Raw genomic sequence first — 25,614 nt, 5'->3', positions numbered from 1 at the left:
TGTGTTGATAATTTGCACTTGTAACTGCCATTGCCAAGTTTTTAAATAATAAAATAATAATAAACAAAGTTGTGAAAGGTTAGAAACAGCAGTTATATTTGGAATACATCATGACTTGATGGATATAAATTACAAAGGCAAGCTGGTTGTGGTGGTGAATTCTCTTGGTGCAGTGGACTTTAGTGACCTTGTACTGTTATAATTAATGTCTACTTAGCCTATATTCTTAGTTTGGAAGGCAGTTTTTTTGTCAGCTAATCCCAGTGCCAGACAAATATGGTCTTTCTTCAAACCCTAAGCATGTTTGTCACCCTAATTTTCCAGCCTTCCAAACAATCCTGGATTTGGTAACTGACTGTAAAGATCTTAAAAATCAGAACTCTAAATCTGCTTAACTTTTCTGGCCGATTTCACAAAATTGCACTTACGAGTTAACTGCTTTGATTGCTGTGATTATCTCTCTGCCGAGGTGTGATAAAGGGCAATTAGAAAGATTATCTGTAATCACCAGGCATTGTTCTCTGACTATATATGCTGTGCCTTTATGCAACTCTTCACTTCACCTGACGAAGGAGCAAAGCTCCGAAAGCTTGTGATTTCAAATAAAGCTGTTGGACTATAACCTGGTGTTGTGCGACTCCTTCCATTTAGTATATATATTGTAGCTTAGAGAGGTTGCTGTTTGCCTAATAAGAACATTTACGTTAGTGATTTGTGATCAAGAAAGGTATATAAACTAGCAAATTTGGAGTCAACCTAGGAAATGTGAACTCAAGAACTGTACACTTGATAGATACAGTTTCCCCGAATCAAGTTTGCTTGGTTTGTAAGTATTTTGTTATTTGGAGTGTTAAAGTTTGAATAAATGAAACCTTGCTTGTAAGTGTATTGTCTTATCGTCATTGATTCAGCTCAAATAAATATGGCTAGCTAGCTAACAGTGGCACCCTAGAAGGAACGGTATAGCGATGTATCATAAGCGTGGACTGCAAAACTGATCCCCTTATCGTAGCCCATCAGGTAGTGTGAGGATCTAAGCCTACTACTGACTTAGTACTTACAGATTACAGTTTCATTTTAAATAAGTCACTATGGTAGAAAAATCTAATCTAGCGTAGTTCATTGAATAATTTGTCCTTGATCGTCAAGGAACAGACCCTGCACTGGACACAGTCGACATAAAGACCCGTTTGAATGGGTCAAGGTCCTCTTTGATGAGGAAAAGGAGAGGGAGTAATATTCCAACAAATATGTATAATCTGTCAGACACTAATAAGACAACTAGAACAGTGCTCAAAACATTGTAATAAATTAAAGAAAACTTTACAGAAGAATGAGGAGTTAAAGGCAGCTCTTGAACAGCGAGTAGTGGCTGTGATAGAGTAACAAAAAGGACCCTCAGTTAGTCACACCGTGTGTTGTAAATGGATTGTGGAGTTAGAGGAGAAATTAAAAGCCCACATCAAATAGGAATTGACTGAGTTAGGTAGCAGCTAGGCCTTGTGAATGTTCTAATTTCAGTAACTAAAAGTTACTGCTCCAAAATGGAGAGTTGTGTGTGTCATGGTATTGCTGGCATTTATAGCACTCAGTTATGGTCCTGCAAGGCACAGGTGCACGAGAATGACCATGGGAATAAGATACAGCCCCATTAACTTAATTAGTTCAGTTTCTTTTGGAATATTTAACTCGAATAAGAATTTTTTATATTCTCCCCAGGCACTCCTACAGTCCGACTTTTCCTTCCTCTGCAAAAACTGAGGCAAAATACTTATTAAGCATCAGTCATTTCTTCACTCCCAATTACAAGATAGTTCCCTTTGTCTCGAAGTGAGATCACTATTTTTGATTATCTTTTCATTTCTGTGCTTATAAAACCTTTTATGTTGACTAGTAATCATTTTTCATACTCTTAGCCTTCCTAATCTCTCTTTTTGTTTCCCTTCTACTCTTTTTTTCTTATAGTTTCAATTTTTCATAGTAATTCTGAAATAAAAACAGAAAATGCTGAAATTACACAGCAGGATCATCAGCATCAACATTTGGGTGAAGACCCTTTATCAGAACTGACAAATCTGCTGTATATTCTTAGCATTTTCTGTGTTGAATGTAGAATATCTTAATTTTATTGAAGGAAACAGAGAGTACACATTCAACTTTGATCTCACCTAGAACAAAATAATGCATTTTTAAATAAATTAATTCTGAACAAATCCATGGGTTTAAAAACAAGTCACAACACTCTCAAATAAAATAAAGCTTACAAAAATTAAATCCATATTTCTAAGGTGGTGGACATAAGAATTCATAACCAAAACTGTATAATTGAAAACTACAACTTCTGCTGATACAGACTTCAAAAGAACACACATCTTGACCCAAATTTTATCTGGTACCTTTACTAATAAGTTCAGTCTTGCCTCATAGTATCCCCAAATTCAAAGAGTCATCTCTGAAAGTTACACATATGCCTGCTGAACTTCCATACTTGGCAGTGGATTAAGTTCTAACAGGGATAATTGCAGTCTTTGACTGTATGTAATTTGTACAGCTTTCAACGACCTTCCAATTGACCTCATTCTGGGCCAAATGCATAGGTTGCCATAATCCCCATTAGATATGCCTTGTTTGAGGCCAAGATTTTACACACATAATTTATTTTTAAAAATCATTGTAAGAAAATTGTAATCATTGTAAGAAAAGTAAGATATTTTACTTCTGACAAAAGATTGAAGTGGTAATAATAATACTGGGAAATGTGTGCTGGATCTTCTTTAAAGTCTATTCTGGAAGTCTGATAGATATCACATTTGCAGAATCAATAAACCCAGAAACCACTTTAAACTGGAATAGACTATTGGTAAACTGAGCCATTTGGAGTATTTTTAAGTACTCCAACAAGTATTTTAAACACTGTTGTTATTGTCATACTCCAAAGCATATTACGAGTAAAACTTAAAATAATTTCATGCATTGTTACATCGGTTTGTAACTGTTGTCAGACGTAAAACATAGCTATCAATATATCATGATGATAATAAATACATTAGAGGAGGAAGAATGATTGAATGTCTTTTATAAACTAAACACCTAAAACTGAAACTTTACAGAGCAAAAATATTTCTCTCATTTCATTTACTGACTTAAGCATTCTCCTCTATTATAATTCTTCTCCACATATATAGCATTTTTATTTTCTTTCCTTAGAGGCCATAAATCTGGAAACATAAAACTGAAATACAGATGTCAAATACTATACTTCTCATGTGGTTTTCCATTCTATCTCACTTCCCATATTGACCAAGGTTCTTGTGAAAAGCATTAAACTCTGGTTCATAATACTTCTTCAAAGTATGCATAAGTATAGGGTCTCATTCTATGATTCAAATAGAAAATGCAGTGGCATGTACAGCCTCTCTATTTTACATTACTAAACTAACCTTTGAAAATTACCTCTCAAAAGAGCACCACTTACATTAGACCTTAAATAAAAACATGTGTTATTAATTACTTTAAGCTGTTTTAAAGTAAAAGACAACAGAAAACTTATTACCTTTAATGTCTTTGATATGATAATCATTCAGCTAAAAGGACATTGAGAGTGACTGATAGATTTTAATTTTCATTGTATACATTACACTGATACTTGATAATTCCTGATTTGCATTAGCACTTCAATAAATGAAGCAGTTTTAACGTTGGAACTTTTCTGTTTACAAGCCCTGGAACCAGCCAGAAAAATCATTTCCATAACTCAAATACACACCACTTCCTAGAGATTCCCGCAGGGATTTAAAAGACTTCTAATGCCGAAATGCTGCTAGCTATTTCAAAATCTATGTGTATACACACTTTTACTACATGCTGTTAATAACTTTTCCACTATATGCCCTCTATTCATGTTTCCTTTCAGTAAGCACTTAAATAAAAGGTTTTGCGAGTTGAATTTAGGTAATTAAATGTAATTAAATGTAGTTAAATGTGTCATACAATAAGAGAAAAAATGTTAAGTAACACGAAGTAATGCCACACTATAATCCAGAAATTATTTGTGGTGATATTAGTTGGCAAATGTTTAATGCATTTATATGGCATTCCTCTGTCTTCCACGCCAGCAGAAGCATTAACCATTTAAAATAAACAGACTAATGCCTGTGTTAAAATAGTGAAGAGAGGAATATAATATGAAGGTGTTCCATGTTCATCTGCTAATTTTGCCAAAAATTCTAAGATTATATTTTATAACTACACAGGATAGTTATTACTATTATAACTACTCAAGATATGCTGGAAGCAATAATCCTGTTTCTAGAACCATCAATTAATGAAAAGGTGGATATAAGACAGTCACACCTAAGGTCTATCTATCCATCCATCCATTAATATGAAAATGTTATTGTATATAAATGAACAATTTCTCAAATTTTAACATTACTTTGAAATTAGCTCTAGAAAACTATTGAACAGTATGCATTATTCATGCGTAAATGGTCATTTTAATTTTTCAGTCATGAGAATTATTGCTTCCCTGGTCACTAAAACTAAAAAGGCCTAAAATTCCGAGGATCACAACCCAACCTGTGGTGCTAGAATGGAGCCTGGCGGTATCCTCTGGTGCTGACTGTGCTAGAGAATGATCATGGGGTGGGGGAGGAATCTCATTTGCAGCAAAATGAGGTTAGGGTTGACAGGCGCCACGATTGCGCATCTCTGGCACCTGTCAACCTCAACCTCATTTTGCTGGAAATATAGGAACGGGAGTAGGCCATTTAGCCCTCGAACCTGAAAGTTAGGTGCCTGGCTGCCATCCGAGGGGTGTGTAGCCTCCCCTGTTCCCCCCTTTGACCTCCTTAACAAGGAAGTTGATCAAAATTTTTTTTAAAAATGATTCCTCTTCAACCGATGGGGCCCACTTATGCTCTTTGATGAGGTCTCATTTCACTGGATGTGCTGACCTCCAGACTTAAGCCAGATCTCATATGGCCCACGTAAGCAGGACTTACCTGCATAGGGAGTACCTGCATCAGTGGCCTTGTAAGTGGAGGCCATTTTGCTGGACTCCATCAGAGTTACTACAGGAGTCCACTGGAATGGCTAAGGAAATTCGGCCTCAAATTATATATTACTGAACTTATTTTGCATGTGTGAAAGGGTTATAATTCAAGAGCACCATAAGCAATATTCTACCTATTTTGTGAACATTTTATACAATATGTGAAAATGATACCAAATGCTTTTAAAAGTGTACATTGTTAAATTGTTCTATGGAGAACATGTCAAGAATCCTACAGAGGAGTTGGCATGAAGTTCTACACTTTTAAAAAAATATACAGGGATCTATTTTTTTGGTTATGGAAATACAATCAAATGATATCTATAGTTTTGTATCATTCATAATCACCTTACAGCTATAATTACACCTACATACGGCATCTTACACAACTGAGTCTTCAATCAGGGAGTTATGTTAAGTGTAGACTGTTGGACACACTCCCTTCTCTTGCAATTTGCAATTGCATATTGCAATTTACTTTGTTATGGTGAGGCGGGAAAGATTTTTGGCACCAGGTCATCATTTGCGCCATTGGATTTCTTTAATATGTATTTTTTTTCCCATAGTTTTTTTTTAAAAAGTGGTTTTCACTTTTATTTTGCTTCTTTGAAGTAAAACTTTCAAAATAAAGTATTAAAAATCAACTATCTGAAGCATTTCCTCCAGATATCTTAAGAGGTCTGAAGTGTTGGATTCTTCCAGGAGAAAAGAGCGTACTTCTTTTTGCTACAATAACCCAGCAAGAACATCCTGTTTCACAGCTTGGACTGCATAGTAATGTTGAATCCACAAGCATATGAAAGGCTGCACAAACACTTTCCCTTCACAATTTTTTCTACTTCCTATCTCTTCATTTTAACTTTACATAACATGGTAATTGAATTCTATTCCAAATTACCATCCCCATTCCTACAGCTCCAAATCAGAGTTTTTTTTAATTATCTCATTGATACATTTCTCCATTCCCTCCACCTCCCGAAGGCATAAAGGCGGATTTTTATCTCCACTACTGCTGGAAAACTGCTGCAGATGGGGTGTCACGGAGTGTGAGGTTAGGTGGAAATCGGTTCCTCCTGATTTCCGTCTATTTTCCGCCCCAGTGGATTTTCCAGTCGGGTCCAGGGTAGGTAGTTGAAGCTGCTGTTTGAAGCAGGTGAGAGAACTGCATGTGACGTCCAGTGTGCTGACATTCAGGATTTCAAGTCCTACCCATATCCAGGAAACTTGGTATCCAGGCTTGCTAAGAGTGGACAGCTCAGGCAGTAAACCATTCAGAATAGTAAGATATGTGTTTTAGGCCATTTCTGAACCATTTGTTTTGTGCTGACACTTACAATTTCATGAACCTTCGGGGGAAATTTTAACCCAACTCAGCGGGAATGGGGTGGACAAGCAGTTAAAATGGAACAACCTCCATTTCCCACTCTGTTCCCAACGATTTCTGATTTTAACATAATTGGTTCTGGCGATTGATAAAGTGCTTCCAGACTCAGGTGGTGGCCTCATGCATAAGTGCTAATTGGGGTCCTTGATGCATCCACCCCACCCGTCACCCCCTCCCCCAACCCGCCCTCAAACGGTGATTTAGCTGCCAACTGTGGTCCCCTTTGGAAGAGGGCCACTGTACAAAAAAAAATTTCTACCATATCAAGGTGATATGTTTGGTCTGACTAGGTGTACCTTGCCAACCATATGTTAGATCCCTTTGAGGCACCAGGACAAGATATGTATATGGGCAGAACAATGTCAGATGAAATTTAATGCAGGCAAATGTAAAGTGCTACACATTGAAAGGAAAAGATATATGACATATGAACTCCATGAATGATGTTTATTGAAATAGCTAAGGATGAATCTGAAAGAAACCTAGGGGGTCTTAGTAGACTCAATGCTAAACATGTCCAACCAATGCAGAGCAGTAATCAACAAGTCATAGAGTCATAGAGTTATACAGCACGGAGAGAGGCCCTTCGACCCATCGTGTCCGCGCCGGCCATCAGCCCTGTCTACTCTAATCCCATATTCCAGCATTTGGTCCGTAGCCTATAGAGGAAGTCAATAGGATGTTAAATTACATAGCTAAATCAGTAGAATTAAGGCAAAAGGAGGTGGTGATCAAACTTTATAGTGTTCTGGTCAGACTGCACCTTGAATACTGCATCCAGTTCTGGGTGCCAAGGAAGGAGAGAGCTAAAAGGGTTAAATTATGAGGACAGGTTGCAAAGACTAAACTTGCATTCCACCGAGTATGCAAGATTAAGGGGTGATTTAATTGAGATGTTTAAGATGATTAAAGGACTTGATAAGGTAGATGGAGAGAAACTATTTCTTCCAGCAGGAGAGTCCAGAACAAGGGGGCATAACCTTAAAATTAGAGCTAGGTCGATCAGGGGTGATGTCAGGAAGCACTTCTTCACACAAGGGTAGTGGAAATCTGGAATCTCTGCCAAAAAGCTGTTGAGGTTAGGTTAACTGAAAATTTCAAAATTGAGATTGATAGATTTTTGTTAGGTAAGGGGTATTACGGGATATGGAACAAAGGCGGGTAAATGGAGTTGAGGTACAGAACAGCCATGATCTAACTGAATAGCGGAACAGGATCAAGGGGCTGAATGGCCTATTCCTGTTCCTATGTTTTTATGTTCCTATGTTCCTAAATCCAGATTGGAAGAACATGAACAGGGAGCAGTGAGCAAGGTGAGTGCATAGATAGATGACAACAGCTATATCGGGATGTCCGTTTGGCACCCTGCAGCTCACCGATTCTAAGTAAATGGCTCCAGCCTCTTCGCTGCCAGAACAGACAGGCTGCCTGTCATTATGTTCTGCCAGTTGGCTGCCCAAAAGTTAAAATCAACCTCAGAGTAATCAATGTGTGGAATAGACTTCCAGATAGAATAATGAAGGCAAAAGTCCTGAAATTATTAAAGAAAAAATTGGATGCTGCAATGGGGGGACATTAGGATCTCCCCAGATAGATAAATTAGGATGAGTTGAGTGGCTGTCTTCATCCATGATTATCTTGTGAACTTGTGATGTTGTGGTACTGAGCCATACAACTAATAAAGGTTTCACAGTTGGCTACTTATCTTTGCTGCGTTAGTGATCTCAGGTCTGGTTATATGGGTGATTCAGTGCCCCCGGGCTAGGCAGGGTGGAAAATCTCAGTCAAGACTCCTACTGTTGACTATTGTCCAGTAACGCCTGCTAGACTGTGTGCGCACACGTGTGTCGGGTGTAGTGCGAGGGACATTGTACGAGGTCAGGATTGGGCTTGGCTGTGATACACACCCTGTCTAGGCTTTCTCATTAAGAAGCACTTGAGCAAGGAATCAGAGGGCTGCCTGTGCTATATATACTATATTAAAATATACTTTATTTTATTAATGGCAAAAGATTAGAAACTGTAGAGGTGCAAAGGGACCTCACCTCAGGAAGGATACCTTTGCCTTGGAAGGCGTGCAGCGCAGATTCACCAGAATGATACCATGGCTTAAAGAGTTAAATTATGAGGCCAGGTTGCATAAACGTGAATTGTATTCCCTTGAGATTAGAAGGTTGAGTGGTGATCTATTTGAGGTCTTTAAAATGATAAAGGGATTCAATAGGATAGATACAGAAAAAACTATTTGCTCTGGTGGGGGAATCCAGAACAAGGAGGCACAATCTTAAAGTTAGAGCTAGGCCATTCAGGAGTGAAATCAGGAAGCACTTTTTCATACAAGGGTAGTGGAAATCTGAAATTCCCTCCCCCAAAAGGCTGTGGATGCGGGTTCAATTGAAATTTTCTGGACAGAGATCGACAGATTTTTATTAGGTAAGGGTATCAAAGGTGGGTAAAATGGAGTTGAGGTACAGATCAGGCATGATCTAACCAAATGGCAGAACAGGCTTGAGGGACTGAATGGCCTACTCTAGTTCCTATATTCCTATACAACCTATTATGAGTCACCACTTCCAGGCAAGGAGGAAAGAAATACTTGAAACAAAACAAAATAAAACGATATATAACAAATAATTTGCTAAACTGTAAACTCAAGAGGGCTAGAGACAACAGTATTGGAAAATCTGTTAAAACTGAATAAATATTAAACTTGGAGTCATCTGACAGCAATAATAAACTCAAAGTTGCGTATTTATCTACATCACCAAGTGTTTAATACGTGACTCACCTCTTGCTAAAACAGACCATTTGGTTTATTATTGCTTAATTGGACTTACATTTGTTATAAGCTGACATACTGGTTTGAAAAGTCTGTGGTTGATTCAAGAGATGTTTGAATTTTCAATGAGTCCAAAGCAATAATTTCTGTGTTGAAATAGCTTATTCGTGTACCATAAAACGCAGCAAAATTTAAATTCAAAATGTGAGCAATACCCATAAATAATTTCTCCCTAAATTGAAAAAAAACTATTAGAATAATTTAAAAAACATTCCAACTGTCATCAGAAGAAAGTGCACAATATTTAGATACTTGATCCAAATGCACTGACATTTCTTAACATGTCAATTTTTAAAAGCAGTCAGTGGGATGATGACAAGAAATCAATTTACTCGTCATCTGATGAAAATCCTCAAAAGAGTTTTTAAGTTATTGGGCCAAAATTTGCTATCAAAATAACGATGAGGGTAACGGCGCTCGGCCATTATTTATAGATAAATGGTGAAGCAACTTGAGGCGAGGAACAGATATATGGTTACATGTGAATATCCAAAAGTTGCTGTCCGAGTTGCGCCGCTCCGCTGTTAGCTTCACAAAATTGACATCTCGCCCTTAGCCTCCCCTTCTTTTTATGTTCACAAAGAACTGATGGGTCATTCTGCTGAGGTGGTCCAAAAGCTACTTGAGACCCTTGCAAACTTTACTTCATATCAGTTACAGTTAATTTTCTCCAGGTTGTCTCACATTGCTTGGCAAAATCTCATCTGGCCAACTTTACTCACATTATACCACAGAGTTTGCACCAATGCAAAGCTGAAAGATTTTTTATTAAAGCAAGAAATTGGATCACGCCGGAAACAGGCACAATCCCGGTGCAGCGCACGCTGTGGGCTCCTAGTGAAGCCGGTAAGAGGACCACGCAAAATTGGTCCACCAGCCTCATTGGTTTACTATTGTCAAACAGCGGGCGCCAGTCGTGACCCCAGAGACAGATCACCAGTCCCGGGAATAAAAAAGATCAGCTGGCTTGGCCACTGGCCAATGCAGTAAGCAGAGTCTGGGATGGGGGGAGGGAATTGGCAGGAGGGCAAGTGATGACCGGCAGTGGCCCGAAAATTTAATGTGAAGCCGAGAGAAGCAGTCCTGCTCCTCCTAGCTCCACAATAAGGTAAGTAAAAAAATAAAAACTTAACTATGGGGAGGCAGCCTTCAGTGGTCCCTTTAAGGACCACTGGAAGCTGCCAAGTGCCTGAGAATACTGACTGCAGCATGCATGGTGCAGTCAGTCGCTAATGAATTTCGAAAGGTGGCCTCAAACTGGTGTTAGAATCCCTATTTACATATGAAAGAGGCCTAATGCCTGGTTCAGTTGCGGGCCCTTGATGCCTATACAGGAGCCTTTACGAATATGGCGGGCAGCGCACTTTAGCGCTGTTTTAGTGCCATTTTACGTCAACAAATTTCTAGGCCTAAATGTGTAATACAACTAGCTTATTGTTGTATGGTTAAAGAAAAACATTCATGAAATTTAATTAAAATCTGAAAGGAAATTTTAATATTATTGACTTGACAAATTAGTTTTCATAGACAGATGGATAGATAGTACTGTGAAATGAAAACTCACACTAAACTAGAAGAGGGGATTATAAAATACATGGGTTCAAAGTTTCTAACTGTGATACATGTATGTTATATGTGTGAATTACCTGAATCAGTCAGGATTCCTCACTGGTTAAATCACTGTTTTGTAAAGACACGATATCCTATCAAAATAATAATATTACAGGTAGCAATGTCTGTACATGCATCCTTTGTATTTATTAAGTAGAATCAGCAGGATTCAAAGTTTGCATCAACCTGATAAAGTAATTCAAGTTTGTAAAAAAGAAAAGTAACAGTGGGGTATTTGGAACTTGTCTGTACAGAGTCCACTAAGATTGATCCAGTGAAGTTGGCAGGAGATTGTATTGGCACCAAGAGACAGGCAGAGATAAGAATCACATACTTCAGAAACCAGACTATCCTATAAACTCCACAAGTACCATTGATAGACGACATCTAATCACTGGTGAAATATTAGTTAGAAGTTTGGACCGATGCCAAAACATTGCAAGTCATTCAAGTACATTTAGATGGTTAACAATATCTGGTAACATAAATTAAATGAAAAAGATGGTTTTAAAAGTGGAAAAAATGATTAAATGATGATACATACCTAATGATATATTTGGAATTCTTAACTTTAATGTTCCAGATTTTTTAACGTGCAATGTGGCACAGAAAATGGTCACAAATAGTTATTCGGAAATGGTTTTAATCATGTTTAAAAGTAGCCCACACAAAAACATAATTCAAGTTTGGCAATTCATTCAAGGACTTACATTTGTGAAGCTATTTAGACTCTATCTGTGAGATATGCATACTTAAAAAACAGACCTCAGTTTTTGATCTCGCCAGAATGTCTAAGGTCAGGGCAGAGTCAAATAATTTACATGGCTGATAAGGTAACACACTGGGCACTCTCTCCTTTTCTTCTTTGCCCACCCTGGATACCAGCACATGTTTCAACCTCGAAGTAAAACTTCCACAAATAACCCTTCACACTGCACTCTGGCTAAGGGTAGCTCTAGCATGGCATCCTGCACTATGGTTAACCAGCTCCCTTCACAGCAATTACTTACATGCACAACCTTAAAACCCCCTCCTCCACTTTAACAGTCTCATACCCCCACATCTCTTAGTTCACTTCTCCCATGCCACTTGGCACACACTTCTCAATTGGTAACCGATTCATTCTATTTTCTTGCAGGACAAATTGGCACTCAATGACCACCAAGACAGGTCACTACAAAAGGCCACCTTTACCCCTTATCCCCTTCAAGGACAAAGCCGTGCAGCTCATGGGTACTCAGTCAGCTCATGCCATGAGAGATGCCGAGGTTGGCAGCATCTTCTCGTTGCCAAATTAGTTCCTGAGCATTGTTGCCCTAGCATCCCTCTGAAGAACCGTACAGCCACAACCCCTTTCTCTGTCTCCTTACTCCCAAAAGGATAATTCCCCCCTATTCTTACCTTCAACCCTCCTTTCCTCCAGATCAACTATAGCAATGGGGTTTGGGGGGGCGGGGGGGGGAAGGTGTGCACAGGAGGAGGAGGAGGAGGAAGAAGATAAGGAAGAGCTGTGGAGTTTTTTCTTCCTGGTCACTTACGATAATGAAGGTGAGGAAGAGGATAAGGACCAACCCAATCACAGATTGTAACTGCTTCAATCTGCCCCGTCTTCCTCTGCCCTAACCCTCTTCAACTTGCCACCTGCGGCATTGTTTCCTCTGCCCCAGGCACCAGCTCAGAAACTTTGAGGTTAATCTTTGCGGTTGTGTGGCAACTGACAGGTGTGACTCTCAAGTCTACAGCTGTTCTTTCTGGTAACATCACAGAAGCTTTGCTTTCATTGCAGGAATGAATGAACTAAGTGGCAGCCTCATTGGACTCCGCAGGAGATCTAAGAAGCTTCCAGAGACCAGTCACTGCCTCCACCGCCCATGAAGCATAGACAGCAGCTCTAGAGGCAGTGGGAAACATAATGAAGTGCAGCATGAATTGCGGCTTCCAGACCATGGCATTTCTGTGTCTCAGGACCTTCAGGATCCGATAGTTGCTCTTAGACTAGCCATCCTGTTCATCAGTGGGGCCACCAAATTAGGGCCAAGTGGAATAGCAATAGAGTCCTGACTGATATTACCATCGCTTGGTAGAGTAATGCATGCTGGGGTTCCCGCTTCCCTCAGAGCACCAGACGAGCGGAACAAGGGAGGTGAAACCAGGTTGCCCAGCAGCTCAAGAGATGCAACCAGCAGAGGTGGGAGCAAGCTGCCTTCAGGCAAGGGCCACCTCAGTCTCATGAGCATTTTTTGTAAAGCATGAGCAGTTAACTACCTCCTGCAATCATGGCCTCACAAAGCACAAGAATAGGTTAGTAGGCACCCAGGGAAAGCACAGAGTAAAGAAAGAGTAGGTTGATATTGTGCGCTTTGGAATTCACTGTAATAAAATAAAATGTGCACTCACATGACACTTGGTTACTGATGGAGGTTAGAGCTAGAAAGGAAAGGGTGCACTTATGTGGTGCTGATGTCTTCATTAGGTGATGATGATTGGATCATGTGGGGGCAAAAAGGAGCTGCTGTGTTGTTTTGTGGTAAGAAGGTTAGTGGTTTGAAGGAATGTCCCTTTATTTAGAAGTGGTGGAGAAGGAGGTAAGGCTATACTGTCAAAGGTAGACTTGCTCCACGTAAGAGAAGATTTCAGTGACGGCATGCGCTGTGATGCCTCTTGCAATAAATACTGCCCGAGTCTTCTGTGGTGTTCCTCCTCTTTCATGATAATGGCATACAAAGGTATGCCTATTGGGATTGCCATACCTGCTCCTGTGAACCGTTGGCTTAGAATGGGGAATCAGAAAATCTGCTCATGGTCTGATCTTGTGAAAAGCAGTGAGAAGCAAGCCCATAGGCAGAATGACAAAAAAAAAGGCTTTAAAAAGCATTTCCTAGCCGCAGAACTCTGTATTCCAGCAGGCATAGGTTCCACTGTGGGTCTACGGGATGACTCGAGAAGTAACAGAAACAAAGGTAGTCAATCCCAGAGGGATCGATTACCTTAACCAGTTTGCCCCTCTATTTGTTTCTTTTCCTTTGGCCCAATCTGGACCTCAGGATCCCCCTCTGCCATCCTGATTTGTACTTCCTTCATGGGCCAGGGTGTCCCTATTGTGGCATTAAAGATGTAGATGCCAGCCCCAAATATTTAAATGACCCCCCTTCCCCGGTATTTGAAACAGGGTCAACTGTGGGTCACAATGGCAGAATTCCCACGCCGCAGCATTTCTGCCTGCTCTCCCAGTTCAATGCAATTTCTACCCTCAATAATCTGAATTTGGATTAAAAATAAACTTATTCAGTCATATTATCACAATCCAAGATAAGACAATAAGATTCATATTGATCATATTGAAAACCTTATGCTCTGGATTACTTACATCTGCAAAATATAAAATGTAACTTTTGATTTATTTAGTGAAATCCCACATACCATGTAATATTGCTCTTCATACTTCAACATCACAACATTATTAAAAGTGCAGATGTTACTGCACTGTAATATTAGATAGTTTAATTTTTTTTTTTGTTTGCTTATGACGGAATAAAAATCTGCAGTTGCAACAGATCTTCCTGTTCATTTCTGGAGGATATAAGATGGTTATCTGCCTAATATATCACCTCAGAAAAATAAAGGATCTTTTTTGGCTTATGCTTTCAAAGCCCCACATAACCAACAGAAGCAAAAACAGTTGTATCTGACTATCTTATCTACATTTACATTTATATCCACACTTTCTAAAATTTTAGAAACTATTAGATGTAATTGATTTTTAATTGTTAAAAAAAACTATAGAAGAAATTTTAAAAAACACATTTAGCACACCCAAACAAGTTAGGAAAGAGTCTAGCATTGCATCCAGCTCAGAGTAATATTCTGAGAGTTTCCTATCTCTGCTAACTGTAGAAGTTCTTTTTTGAAATGAGTTTAACAATTTTAACAAAGTTTCTGGAGAACATGGGCCTACAGTAAAAAAAAAGGTCTCAATTTACATAAGCTGGCTAATACTGGCATAAGAGGGGCCATAAGGATGATTGATGTGAGGAAAGGTAAATTTTACACTGGCTCAGTAGAGGCTGCTCTTCTGAGGTTGGGGTTAAGATACATCGGCCCGGGATTTGCTCTAAAAATAACAGTGAGCCTAACAGCACTCACCGTTATTTCAGTGCAAATGGTAGCGGAACTTCCAGTGGCTGCACATGTGCAGTTAAAAGCAGAAATCCGAAGTTCCCCTACCAGATGCCCTGCTCGTCCAGATGCTTTGAGGGAAGGAGGTCACGCCAGCTGACTCACCATTGAAATGACTATAACGACATGAAGTTCCTCTCCTGCCCTGCTGGAAACAAACTAATCTCCCCAGAAAAAGGTACGTCCATTTTTTTTTTAGTCTAACCAAAATTTTAACTGCGTGGTTAAATCATAATGACTGCCAAACAACCTTTCTAGCACAGAAAATCTACTTTTACAAGTGTGGAGTTTCATTCCTTCACATTTTGATTGCTGTTGGACATCTAAAAAAAATGTTCTTTCTGTCACTTTTATCTCTGTCTTTTAATTCAATATTTCTTACCCTCTCTTTATTTTGCTTTCTGTAACTTATTTTACATTGAATTTACTATTCTAACTTACGCTTCCTGGTTCTGTGTCTGTGCTGCTTATTAACGATGTTTCAATCTGATTGGTTATGGGGATACACAGCAGCTTGCCCCGTTCACACAGGTCCCAGATGCCCAGGAGAGGACGCAGCCCTGGATTGAGGACCAGATAAGAGGAACTTGCAGTGCAAAAGCCCATGGACAAGTCCAAGTCCAATGAATGGGGGGGGGCCATTTGTTCGCTGCTCAGAGCAAAATCTGGCCCTATTTTGAGGCAAAGTAGAAGTTATGATATACTGTCACTTGGCAGTAATTCCAAAGTGACACCCCCTCCTTAATGAACATGAAATTTCACCCAAAAATGTAAATTTAAAGATAAACAAATCTATGAGGTTAAAATCACACTGTGTGATATCAGCATACAGATGTGTTAACTCAAATCTGCAATTAATGTGGTTGAATTCTAATATCACACAATGTAATTTCATCTCGCTAGTGTCCTAAAATTTATCCTTTCCAGTTTGAAAAGTTGATTGTCACTTAGATTTGGTTTATTTGAGGATACCCTATGTTTTCTGTAGTTGAGAATCCATGGTAGAACTAATTCTGTATCCTGTGATAAATGTAGCCTTTTTGACATTAAAACTAACCTTTTTAGTCTTGGTTGTGTTTTGGTAGGTGTCTGACAAAGGCTTCTTCTTCTCCTTCATTGTTGCTTTAGAGAAGAGTTCTTCAAATTCTTCAGCATCTTGGATACAAGGCTCTTCCAGTGATTCCCAAATGGTTGATACTTTAGCATCTCTGGAAAGAATAAAATGAATAACCATTTACAAAACTCCGCATTTATAGAGTAACTAACCTGTAAGGTAGTCACATTGATTCAACAAGAAGGTTTTGTAAACACAGTAGCTTAAAAGCTAAAGGAAAAAAACTTTATGAGCAGTACCACAAAACCTTTAAAAAGTCTCATGTCTAGTTTTATAAAGAAACACATAATACTGAACCTTGGGGCTAATCTCAATAAATTGTTTAAGACAGTTAGCTGGTCAAAATCCAAAAACAATTTTATTTGTTTACATCTGAGATACACAAGCCTAGAAATTTGGCCTTGCATCGCCCATTTTTCTTGGGCTAAGCTTCCTCCTAAGCCTCCAATATGGCGGGCAGGAAGCGTACACTCATTATGAGCTGGAATTGCGCAGCCCGCCATATTGGTAAAGGCCAAAACGTTGGTATACAGTGCGCACGCCTGAAACAGGCGTTAGGCCCCCTGCATATGCAAATAAGGGGCCCAACACCTGTTTGATGCCCCCACTGCAAGAATGGTTTGCCCTGAGGCAGCCGATCACCCATCCTTCCCAATCTGGTTGCCTCCCCTTCCTTACTTACCTGAGGGCTGCTGCTAGCGTTGTAGTGGCCCAATCTTCAATTACTCTTCACCGGCAGCTCTGCATAACTCGCAGGCTCCAGAGAAATGAAGCCCGAGGCTCAATATAGAGGGCGCCTCGGGACTCATCATTCAGGTGCAGGGATCATACCCTGCACCCCCTCTGCTCCCAGAATTGGTTCCCCCCAAATATTTAGGCCACAATGTCTACATGTAGTATGTTCAATGTTAGGAACAGTGTAAAATATCCTGAGCAATATTCTTACAATGATCATTCAGCACATGAACAAGATAAACTCAGTGAGCCCTGTCAGCAATAGGCCTGATACACCCATGTAGGTCTGGAAAACTCAAGGGAGGGTGTAGCAGAGAAAGATGTAGTGTGTCCTGATTTAAAGACAGCCTGCACTTAAAGGGATAAGGTCTGTAACCTGGTACGGCAACAGCAAATAGGAGAAAAAGAGCTGACAGTGAATTATTATCTGAGATGAGGCAGAGGAGAGATTCAATTTTGGGATAAGTAGGAAAAACCCTGCAAACAGTGCTGCTCAAGCAATTTGGAAAGAAGTGCCACTGACAGTAGGAACCTCCATGACCCCAAGGACACCCCTGCAATGTAGGAAAAAGTTCAAAGATCTGACAAGGACACCAAAGGTAGGATCTACTGCTGTGATACACACTATTATTTCATCATCACAATGTAAGCTGGAACTTCCAGTATTAATAACATTTATTGTATTCAGTTCTTTCAGAAGTCATGGATGCCAATAAATGTGGAGGGACTGAAAATGGAACCCGAGCTTTTGAGAATGGCGATCCCGATGTTTGAAATACAATGGCAACAGATGGATCATACGGGACAGAAGGTTTCTCGAACATGTCTGCTTCTAAGCTCTTAACCTGCAGCTGATTGTAAAGCTGCTGCATGTTCTTCATGTCCCCCTTCTTCTGCCTCGATGGTTCCTTTGCCTCTCTTTCCTTCTCAGAGATATCTATCTGCAAGTTTTTTTGCAGAGAAAAAATTTTGCACACCTGGCTACAACTATTCTTGATACTGCTAGGAGCATCCTGATCTGTTAAGGCATTTAAATCTTCCTTTCGACATACCAATAGCTTGCTTGATCATGATTCTAGCTCAGATATGAGCTTCATTGTAACACGCTTCTACTGCATTAGTGGTACAACATGGTGGGGTCGTGAGCCAGGGCAGCACTGGGCAACCTTTGCCACCACGTAGCCATCCAGTGACTTGACTTTGATCATAAAAGTCAGCAAGAATAATAGAAGGCCAAATAATAAAGGAGTCATGGCAGTTCCCTGCAAACATGGTATTAACGTGGAAGGAGCTGTGTCTATAGTCGCAGACCAATTGCATATTCAAGGAATGAAATCCCTTATGGTTAATGAAATGGTGAGGGTTGACATGAGGGCATGGTTTGCCACAAGTGTGCAGTTGATTACCCCAAAATCTTCAGGAAAGCTTGCAATGCTGTAAAAATTGATAGCCTGCTGACTCATTTGCCTGGCTCCAGTGTCAAACAAGATCAACTAAGGTGCAAGGTGTAACCTACCCAATGCAGCAGTATATTGACTAAGATGGGAGAAGTCACCAGTAGCTCCCTAGAATGACCCGCAAAAAACTCAAGCATAGTTGCTACTTCCTCCTATATTGTGAGCACTGTTCTTGTTGTTGATGTGCTCTGCAGCTCAACCTGTAGGAGGGTGGAAAAGCTCTTCCAGGGCTTCAGGAGTGAAATGAAGCCTCCGGAGACATAACTGTAATGATATGTTGGATAACGAGCATTGTGGTCTGTAGACTCTGCTCACAGGGTATTGCCTCGAGGGTCTGGCTCTTTTCCAGTGCTGCCTGATTCTCCTAGCTTTCATGATCGCCTCTTGCTCATCTCTCTCCAACACATAGAGCAGTTACATAGGAATGCCCATCAGGAATCCCATTCTTAAGCCTTAGATGATGTTTCCCAAAATTTGTTTATTGGAAATGGAGTCTTCCAAAATACTGCAGTATGAACCCTGAAGTTTCCATGGTGCAGCCCTGAAAAAAATTCCAGAAACATGGAGAAAGAGAAGTTACAGCTACAAGAGTTTTTGCAGTTCCCCTTTAAGAAACTACTTCCAGTCGTGTCATCAGGTCCCGGCAGAAACATCTGTTAATACCGGCGTTCATTACATTGGTGGACTCCTAGGCAAATTTGATGGGATTTAGGACAGATGACGTTACTCTATTCTAAGTCCATCATTTGCATGGCTGCACAATGTAGAGGGTTGGGCACATTTTAATGAGACTTGCAAATAACATCCACAGAAATCCTTTGCATGCCAGCCATGAAATTGCCATAAGTTCTAACTTGTGGCAGTGATTGAGAAGTGGTGGTTCATGCATAGCCAGTGAATAACAGGAATATAGAAAACATGGAATGACGAAGTGTCTTTCAGCAACATCAAGCCTGCTTCTTCTGCTTGACAATGTATAATCAACCCTAAAAAGTTCTCCATCCATCTATTCCTTTCCTGATGAAAATTCTGCATAAATACACCCTGATCTGAAAGATAATCAAATAAATCTTCAGAATATTTATGTGCCTAAACATCTGCACTAATTAACCCTCGTCTGCTACCCTCCATAGAAACCCACCACAACTACCTTATCCTCTAGCCCTAGCAGAACTGGAATCAGTGTTTTATAAAATATTCCAGTCTGCAGCTACCTAACTTCCAATCTCACTGCTAATCAGATATTTGTCCACATTCTTTTTGAAGCAGTTAATTGACACAGCATCAACTGCTTTTGCTGACAGGATTGTCCACATATCTTGGATTGGGGTGGGGTGAGGGGGGGTGTGGGGAGCAAGAGATATTCTAATCCCTGTTTGAGGCTTGTCAATTTTAAACTTGTGTCTTAGCTTTATCAGGGATTACAGCATCTGATGCAGCACAGGCGTGGTGCCAGAGTAGAATTTTTGAAGCAAAACTATCGTATTTGTGTAGAAAATACAACAATTAAATAAAAAGGTTTAATTTTGTTAATTGGGAGCACTGTTTTCAGATTCCAACTAGTGCTAGGGGACATGGGAGTTACTGGGATGAAAATTGTGGTTTGGTATTTTAAATGTACTAAAAAAAACAGGCTTTCTCCATCATATTAAGGAGAAAGTTCAATCTTGTATTCCAAATAGAGTCCTCCAAAATTATTTGCATGCTTCAGGAACATTTACAAAATGAAGCAAGCTGTTCAAAATCACTAGTTTTTAAAAACCGTAGCTGCGATTTTCCATTCATTCATAGTCGATGAGAGAAAGTCCAGCCATAAACTTGTTGACCTGGAGGTAGAATTTCTGCAATGTTTGCAGCGGTGGTGGAAATGGCAGAGTGTGCAATTTGTGGTCGCTCAACTTAGGCATGTTGTATTGACCCTGCAGAATGAGCTTCCAACATGAACTGAGCCTACCACTGAAAATTTGAACAATGGGTGGGAAGTGGCACGGGAATCCCAGCATTGCTACTGCTACAGCTACAACTCTTAAAGTACTCCAGCAGCCATTTAAAGGGATATAACCAATTAAAGGTAAGTCGCTTTGTATGGAGCCAAAAATAGTGAATGGCAACAAAAATATAGAGGTGGGAAATGGAACCTATGGACAAGTGATGGAATGGTGCAGGACCTGAACCCTCTGTTCCATAAATAGTGAAGTGCAGGTGCTGCTTCATGAGCTGGCTGTGAGGTGGATTGCACTCTGACACTCCAGGGTACCCTTCCCAAATTACAGCAATACAACATACCTGGAAGGCGATGGAAGCCAGGGGTAACACTGTGTATGGTAACTGCAGGGCCTGAGGACAGATAGATCTTAAGAAAGCTGTTAAGGTGCAGTCTCGTAGTACCATATACCAGTTAGATGGTCCAAGTATGCATACCACAAATTAATGCCCATCAACCTGCTACATGTTAACTGCAGCTCACTGCAAAGCCTTTAGAGCTCTTTCAATATTACCAGACATGCTGATACTCTAGCAAGGCACACAATTGTATTGCAGGTTACAACTGGAGCACTTAACATATTGGCATCTTAAAAAGACTTCACGAAGCAAATCATTTTAACACAACTCAGCTGCATAATGCATGGTCATTTACTGATACATAGGATGGGCTGAAAGTTGGCCACCTGCCTGTCACTGTTTGTGCTCATTCAATTTACAATGGCCCTAAAAATCTACAAAACCACTTTGCTGGTGCAAGTGTTGTGTAGCACATGCTGGTGAACTCCACTGCTGACTCTAACTAGGTATCCGGGCTCAAGGGGAGGTCACCTACTTTAAATAATGCAAGTGGGTGCCCATGGAATTATGGATGCATCTTAAGCGCCTATCAGAAGGGGTGGTGGGAAGCAGCACGGGCGACCTGAAGTAAAGCCCCTTACAATGCATTAAGGGTACTGCGATCCTGTGGTAAACCACATGTGAACTGCTTTAAATAGTATTTAAACTTAGACTGGAAATTAAAGCACAGCATGAATCGGGTAGGGATCTAACAAAATGATCCTTGCCTGATTTCTCAACTTGATTCCACAAACATTTGTGCTGACCAGAAACTTTGCACCATGAATTGTTGTATGAAACAAAAGATTGCTAAATAACGAACATAGCTTTAATTTTAAACACAATTAGGTTAAAATTGTGAAGTGTGACAGTAGTAACAAATCTATTTATTACTAATATCACATAGAATGATTTCAACAAACATGAGTTGATATAGCCTCTTCCTAAATGGATTTAAGCCAAGCCCAATATTACTGGTTTTTAGAAAGCTCTTAGCAAATACATACTAACTATTTATGAATATAACCATTGTCTGAATCGACTTTAGTCAGCTAAGGTTTCTAAATTGTAATGATTTTTAAGTAGGGTATCCTCTCAGCACAGTGCTCTGCTGTAACTTAGCCCTTGCGCTATTCATTTTCTTGCACCACCCAATATTAGTTATTTTGTGGTTAAGGGAACTTCACCCAATAAATAATAGGTAAACATACTTTTTTCATTAAAACATGTTGCAACGCCATTAAGTATTTTTTTAAAAATTCCTATACCTTGCACAACTTTCTGCCACTCACTAATTTGCCATCCTTTTGGCAAGATTAATGAGTCCTGTGGTAACCAACACAGGACAAAATTCCTATTTTCTGAAAAATAAGAGAAATGTATTTTTTGTGATTGAAATTAATGAACCGTTAGTAAAATAGCAGAAACATACATTCTTCAAATGTGTGATTCCTGAGACAATGATTTTTTTAGCGGTTTGAAGTGCATTTCAGATAAAGATGTCAATTCTTGACACTAGTTGCAGTTTCCATATGGTAGTTGATCAAATTATTTTGATGTACTGCATCACTTCCTGAATTTAAAATTTTAATAATGTGCAATATAAAACCTCAATGTAAGGATAAACCCAGCAAATACAGGCCAATCAGTTTAACCTCGGTGGTGGGGAAACTTTTAGAAACGATAATCCCGGACAAAGTTAATAGTCACTTGGGCAAGTGTGGATTAATTAAGGAAAGCCAGCACAGATTTGTTAAAGGCAAATCATGTTTAACTAACTTGATTGAGTTTTTTAATGAGGTAACAGAGAGGGTCGATGAGGGCAATGCGGTTGATGTGGTGTATATGGACTTTCAAAAGGCGTTTGATAAACAGCCGCATAATAGGCTTGTCATCAAAGTTGAAGTCCATGGAATAAAAGGAGCAGTGGCAGCATGGATACAAAATTGGCTAAGTGACAGGAAACAGAGCATAGTGGTGAACGGTTGTTTATCGGACTGGAGGGAGATATACAGTGACGTTCCTCAGGGGTTGGTACTAGGACTACTGCTTTTCTTGATGCATATAAATGACTTGGACTTGGGTGTACAGGTCACAATTTCAAAATTTGCAGATAACAAAACTTGGAAGTGTAGTGAACAGTGAGGAGGATAGTAATAGACTTCAAGAGGACATAGACAGGCTGGTGGAATGGGCAAACACGTGGCAGATGAAATTTAACGCAGAAAAGTGCGAAGTGATACATTTTGGTAGGAAGAACGAGGAGAGGCAATATAAACTAAAGGGTACAATTCTAAAAGGGGTGTAGGAACAGAGAGATCTGGGGGTATATGTGCACAAATCTTTGAAGGTGGCAGGGCAGGTTGAGAAAGTGGTTAAAAAAGCATACAGGATCCTGGGCTTTATAAATAGAGGCATAGAGTACAAAAGCAAGGAAGTTATGATGAACCTTTATAAAACACTGGTTCGGCCACAACTGGAGTATTGTGTCCAGTTCTGGGCACTGCACTTTCGGAAGGATGTGATGGCCTTAGAGAGGGTGCAGAAGAGATTTACTAGAATGGTTTCAGGGATGAGGGACTTCAGTTACATGAACAGACTGGAGAAGCTGGGGTTGTTCTCCTTAGAGCAGAGAAGGTTGAGAGGAGATTTGATAGAGATATTCAAAATCATGAAGGGACTAGACAGAGTAGATAGAGAGAAACTGTTCCCATTGGCAGAAGGGTCAAGAACCAGAGGACATAGATTTAAGGTGATTGGCAAAAGAACCAACGGCGACATGAGGAAAAACTTTTTTTTACACAGCGAGTGGTTATGATCTGGAATGCACTGCCTGAGGGGATGGTGGAGGCAAATTCAATCATGGCTTTCAAAAGGGAATTGGATAAGTACTTGAAGGGAAAAAATTTGCAGGGCTACGGGGAAAGCGCGGGGGGTGTGCCGAACTGGATTGCTCTTGCAGAGAGCAGGCACAGACTTGACGGGCCGAATGGCCTTCTTCCGTGTTGTAACCATTCTATGATTCAATGCGCATTTTATGCAATCAGTGATAATAGCTTTAGTGCACTATGGCACAATTGCAGATTGAAAGAACATTTATTTTCCAAACTCCAAAAGTTTGTTACAGCAACCGTAGGAAAATTCTCATCTGCTGTTTTCCTACCTATTAAATCAATGAGCTTTAAATCAATGACTTCACCTCGTCTACACCACTTGTGTATATGATCAGTATATGATAATGTGGAGATCAGACTTTAAAGAACTGACTATCTTCAAATTATCAAGAATTTTCTTACTAGAAGAATTTATGTGAAAGGGAATGTTACTTGGATAATTTTCACCCTTTAAGTACATGGGTAGATTGTACAAATTAACGCTGCCAGTGCAGTATTTCATGTGATAGGAGCACATATTAGGAATTCAGGAATGGAGGTCAGTGATTCCTATACAGTATTCTGTCCATTAATTTTAATAAACCAAAAATCATGCAGAGCATTAGTTCGTGAACTCTATCCCCTAGTTTCACACTCAGATAACTACTTTTGAACTGAGTATAGTTCTTAGTTGTGGGGTGAAATTGTATTGCAGTTGCCTGCTGAATATCCTGTAATGTGCCCCCCAACATAGTGATCGGCCTTTGCTTATATTTTAAACAGTTTTTAATGATATTGTTACTTTAAAACCAGGTGCAATTTACAACATTGTAAAAATTCAAAATGAAATTGTACTTCCTAAACCCTACCGTTGTTTGTTACCATTAAATCTTATGAATTTACCACTTCAAATTAGTATCCTACATTGTTGTCAATGTTCACGTTGAATTACTGTGTAATGCTACTTTAAGAAAACTATCCAAAACAAGTGCTAAAAATAATGAATTGAGGAATTTCATTGTAGCATACTGCAGCTGATATAGAAAAAAAGTTTTAAAAAGGTAAGTATTTTCTGGTGGTAAAGGCAGGGGGGTGGGGAGAGGATGCACCAGAAAATAAATGTATGCCTTCAGCATTTGCATCTCCTTTGTAAATTTCTGCATCTGCCACTGCTGGCCCATTGCTTTTAAAGTAGAATAGAAAGGCAACAATTTGCTAATTAGCTTGATTAAAATATTCTTATTTTGCACCATACCCCATTTCAGGTCAACATAATGGAGCTGATTTTCGGATGGCCGAGTGGGTGCGTTGGGGACGGGGCTCCTAAAATGGCAGAATCCCGGAGTGGGTTCGGAGCCCGGCTCCTACACGCTGACTTCCGGGTTCCTCAGTGACGCGTTCGGGGGTGCGCGCACAATTAAAGCCGGCGGGATGCTGCTTTAGATAGTTAGTCAGATAGTTGAGGTACTTCACAGACCTCATTGAGTGGAGATTTTGGCAGGGGTGCAATTTTTAAGGATCCTCAGTGTTTCCTGTGCTGTGGGAAACACTCCCTGTTGGAGCAGACGTGTTTCAGCCAGCAGCCAGTGGGAGATGCAAAGGATTATTTGACAGTTGGGGGGAAAACCTCATGTGTTGCAGCAGGGCACTCTGTCACTTCAGACAAAGTTTTGGTGGCAACACCTTTGTCTTTCCACTCAAAATTCTTAATTTATACCAAAAACTCTGCTGTGCAAACACATTTACCTACTTTGTGGACCTCCTCAAACTCACACCGTCAGGATGGGGGAGCGCCGTAGCTGCATTCATCACTTCATCCGAGGACGAGCAACATCACCAGCCTCGCCAGGCACGCTGTCCACCTCCGCCACGTGGAGCTCCACAACACAGTGCTGCGCCACAGGCACCTGCACAAAATAGTCGTGCAACTACACATACACCCACTGTAGGGTGACCCAATGGGTGGCATCAAGTGTGGGTGTTCATGGTGAACCTCATTAAAGGGACTTATTACACAAGCCAGTCAAGAATGGCCAAGATGTGGCAGTAG

The 25,614-nt window shown here is 40.0% G+C and overlaps 1 protein-coding gene across 3 annotated transcripts in view; it reads right to left on the bottom strand.

The window, feature by feature from the left end:
• Positions 1 to 25,614, bottom strand: part of fmn1 (formin 1) — a 449,066-nt gene that overhangs the window by 230,319 nt on the left and 193,133 nt on the right. For all 3 annotated transcript variants that reach the window (XM_067991364.1, XM_067991365.1, XM_067991366.1), the window contains one exon: positions 16,121 to 16,271. In XM_067991364.1, the coding sequence (XP_067847465.1) occupies positions 16,121 to 16,271 (151 nt within the window). The remainder of the gene's footprint in view (positions 1 to 16,120; positions 16,272 to 25,614) is intronic.

This window comes from Heptranchias perlo, chromosome 10, assembly GCF_035084215.1.
Source record: "Heptranchias perlo isolate sHepPer1 chromosome 10, sHepPer1.hap1, whole genome shotgun sequence".
In the NCBI taxonomy this organism is placed as follows: domain Eukaryota; kingdom Metazoa; phylum Chordata; class Chondrichthyes; order Hexanchiformes; family Hexanchidae; genus Heptranchias; species Heptranchias perlo.
The sequence above is the reverse complement of the archived record's forward strand: the minus strand, read 5'-3'. Positions and strand labels throughout refer to the sequence as shown.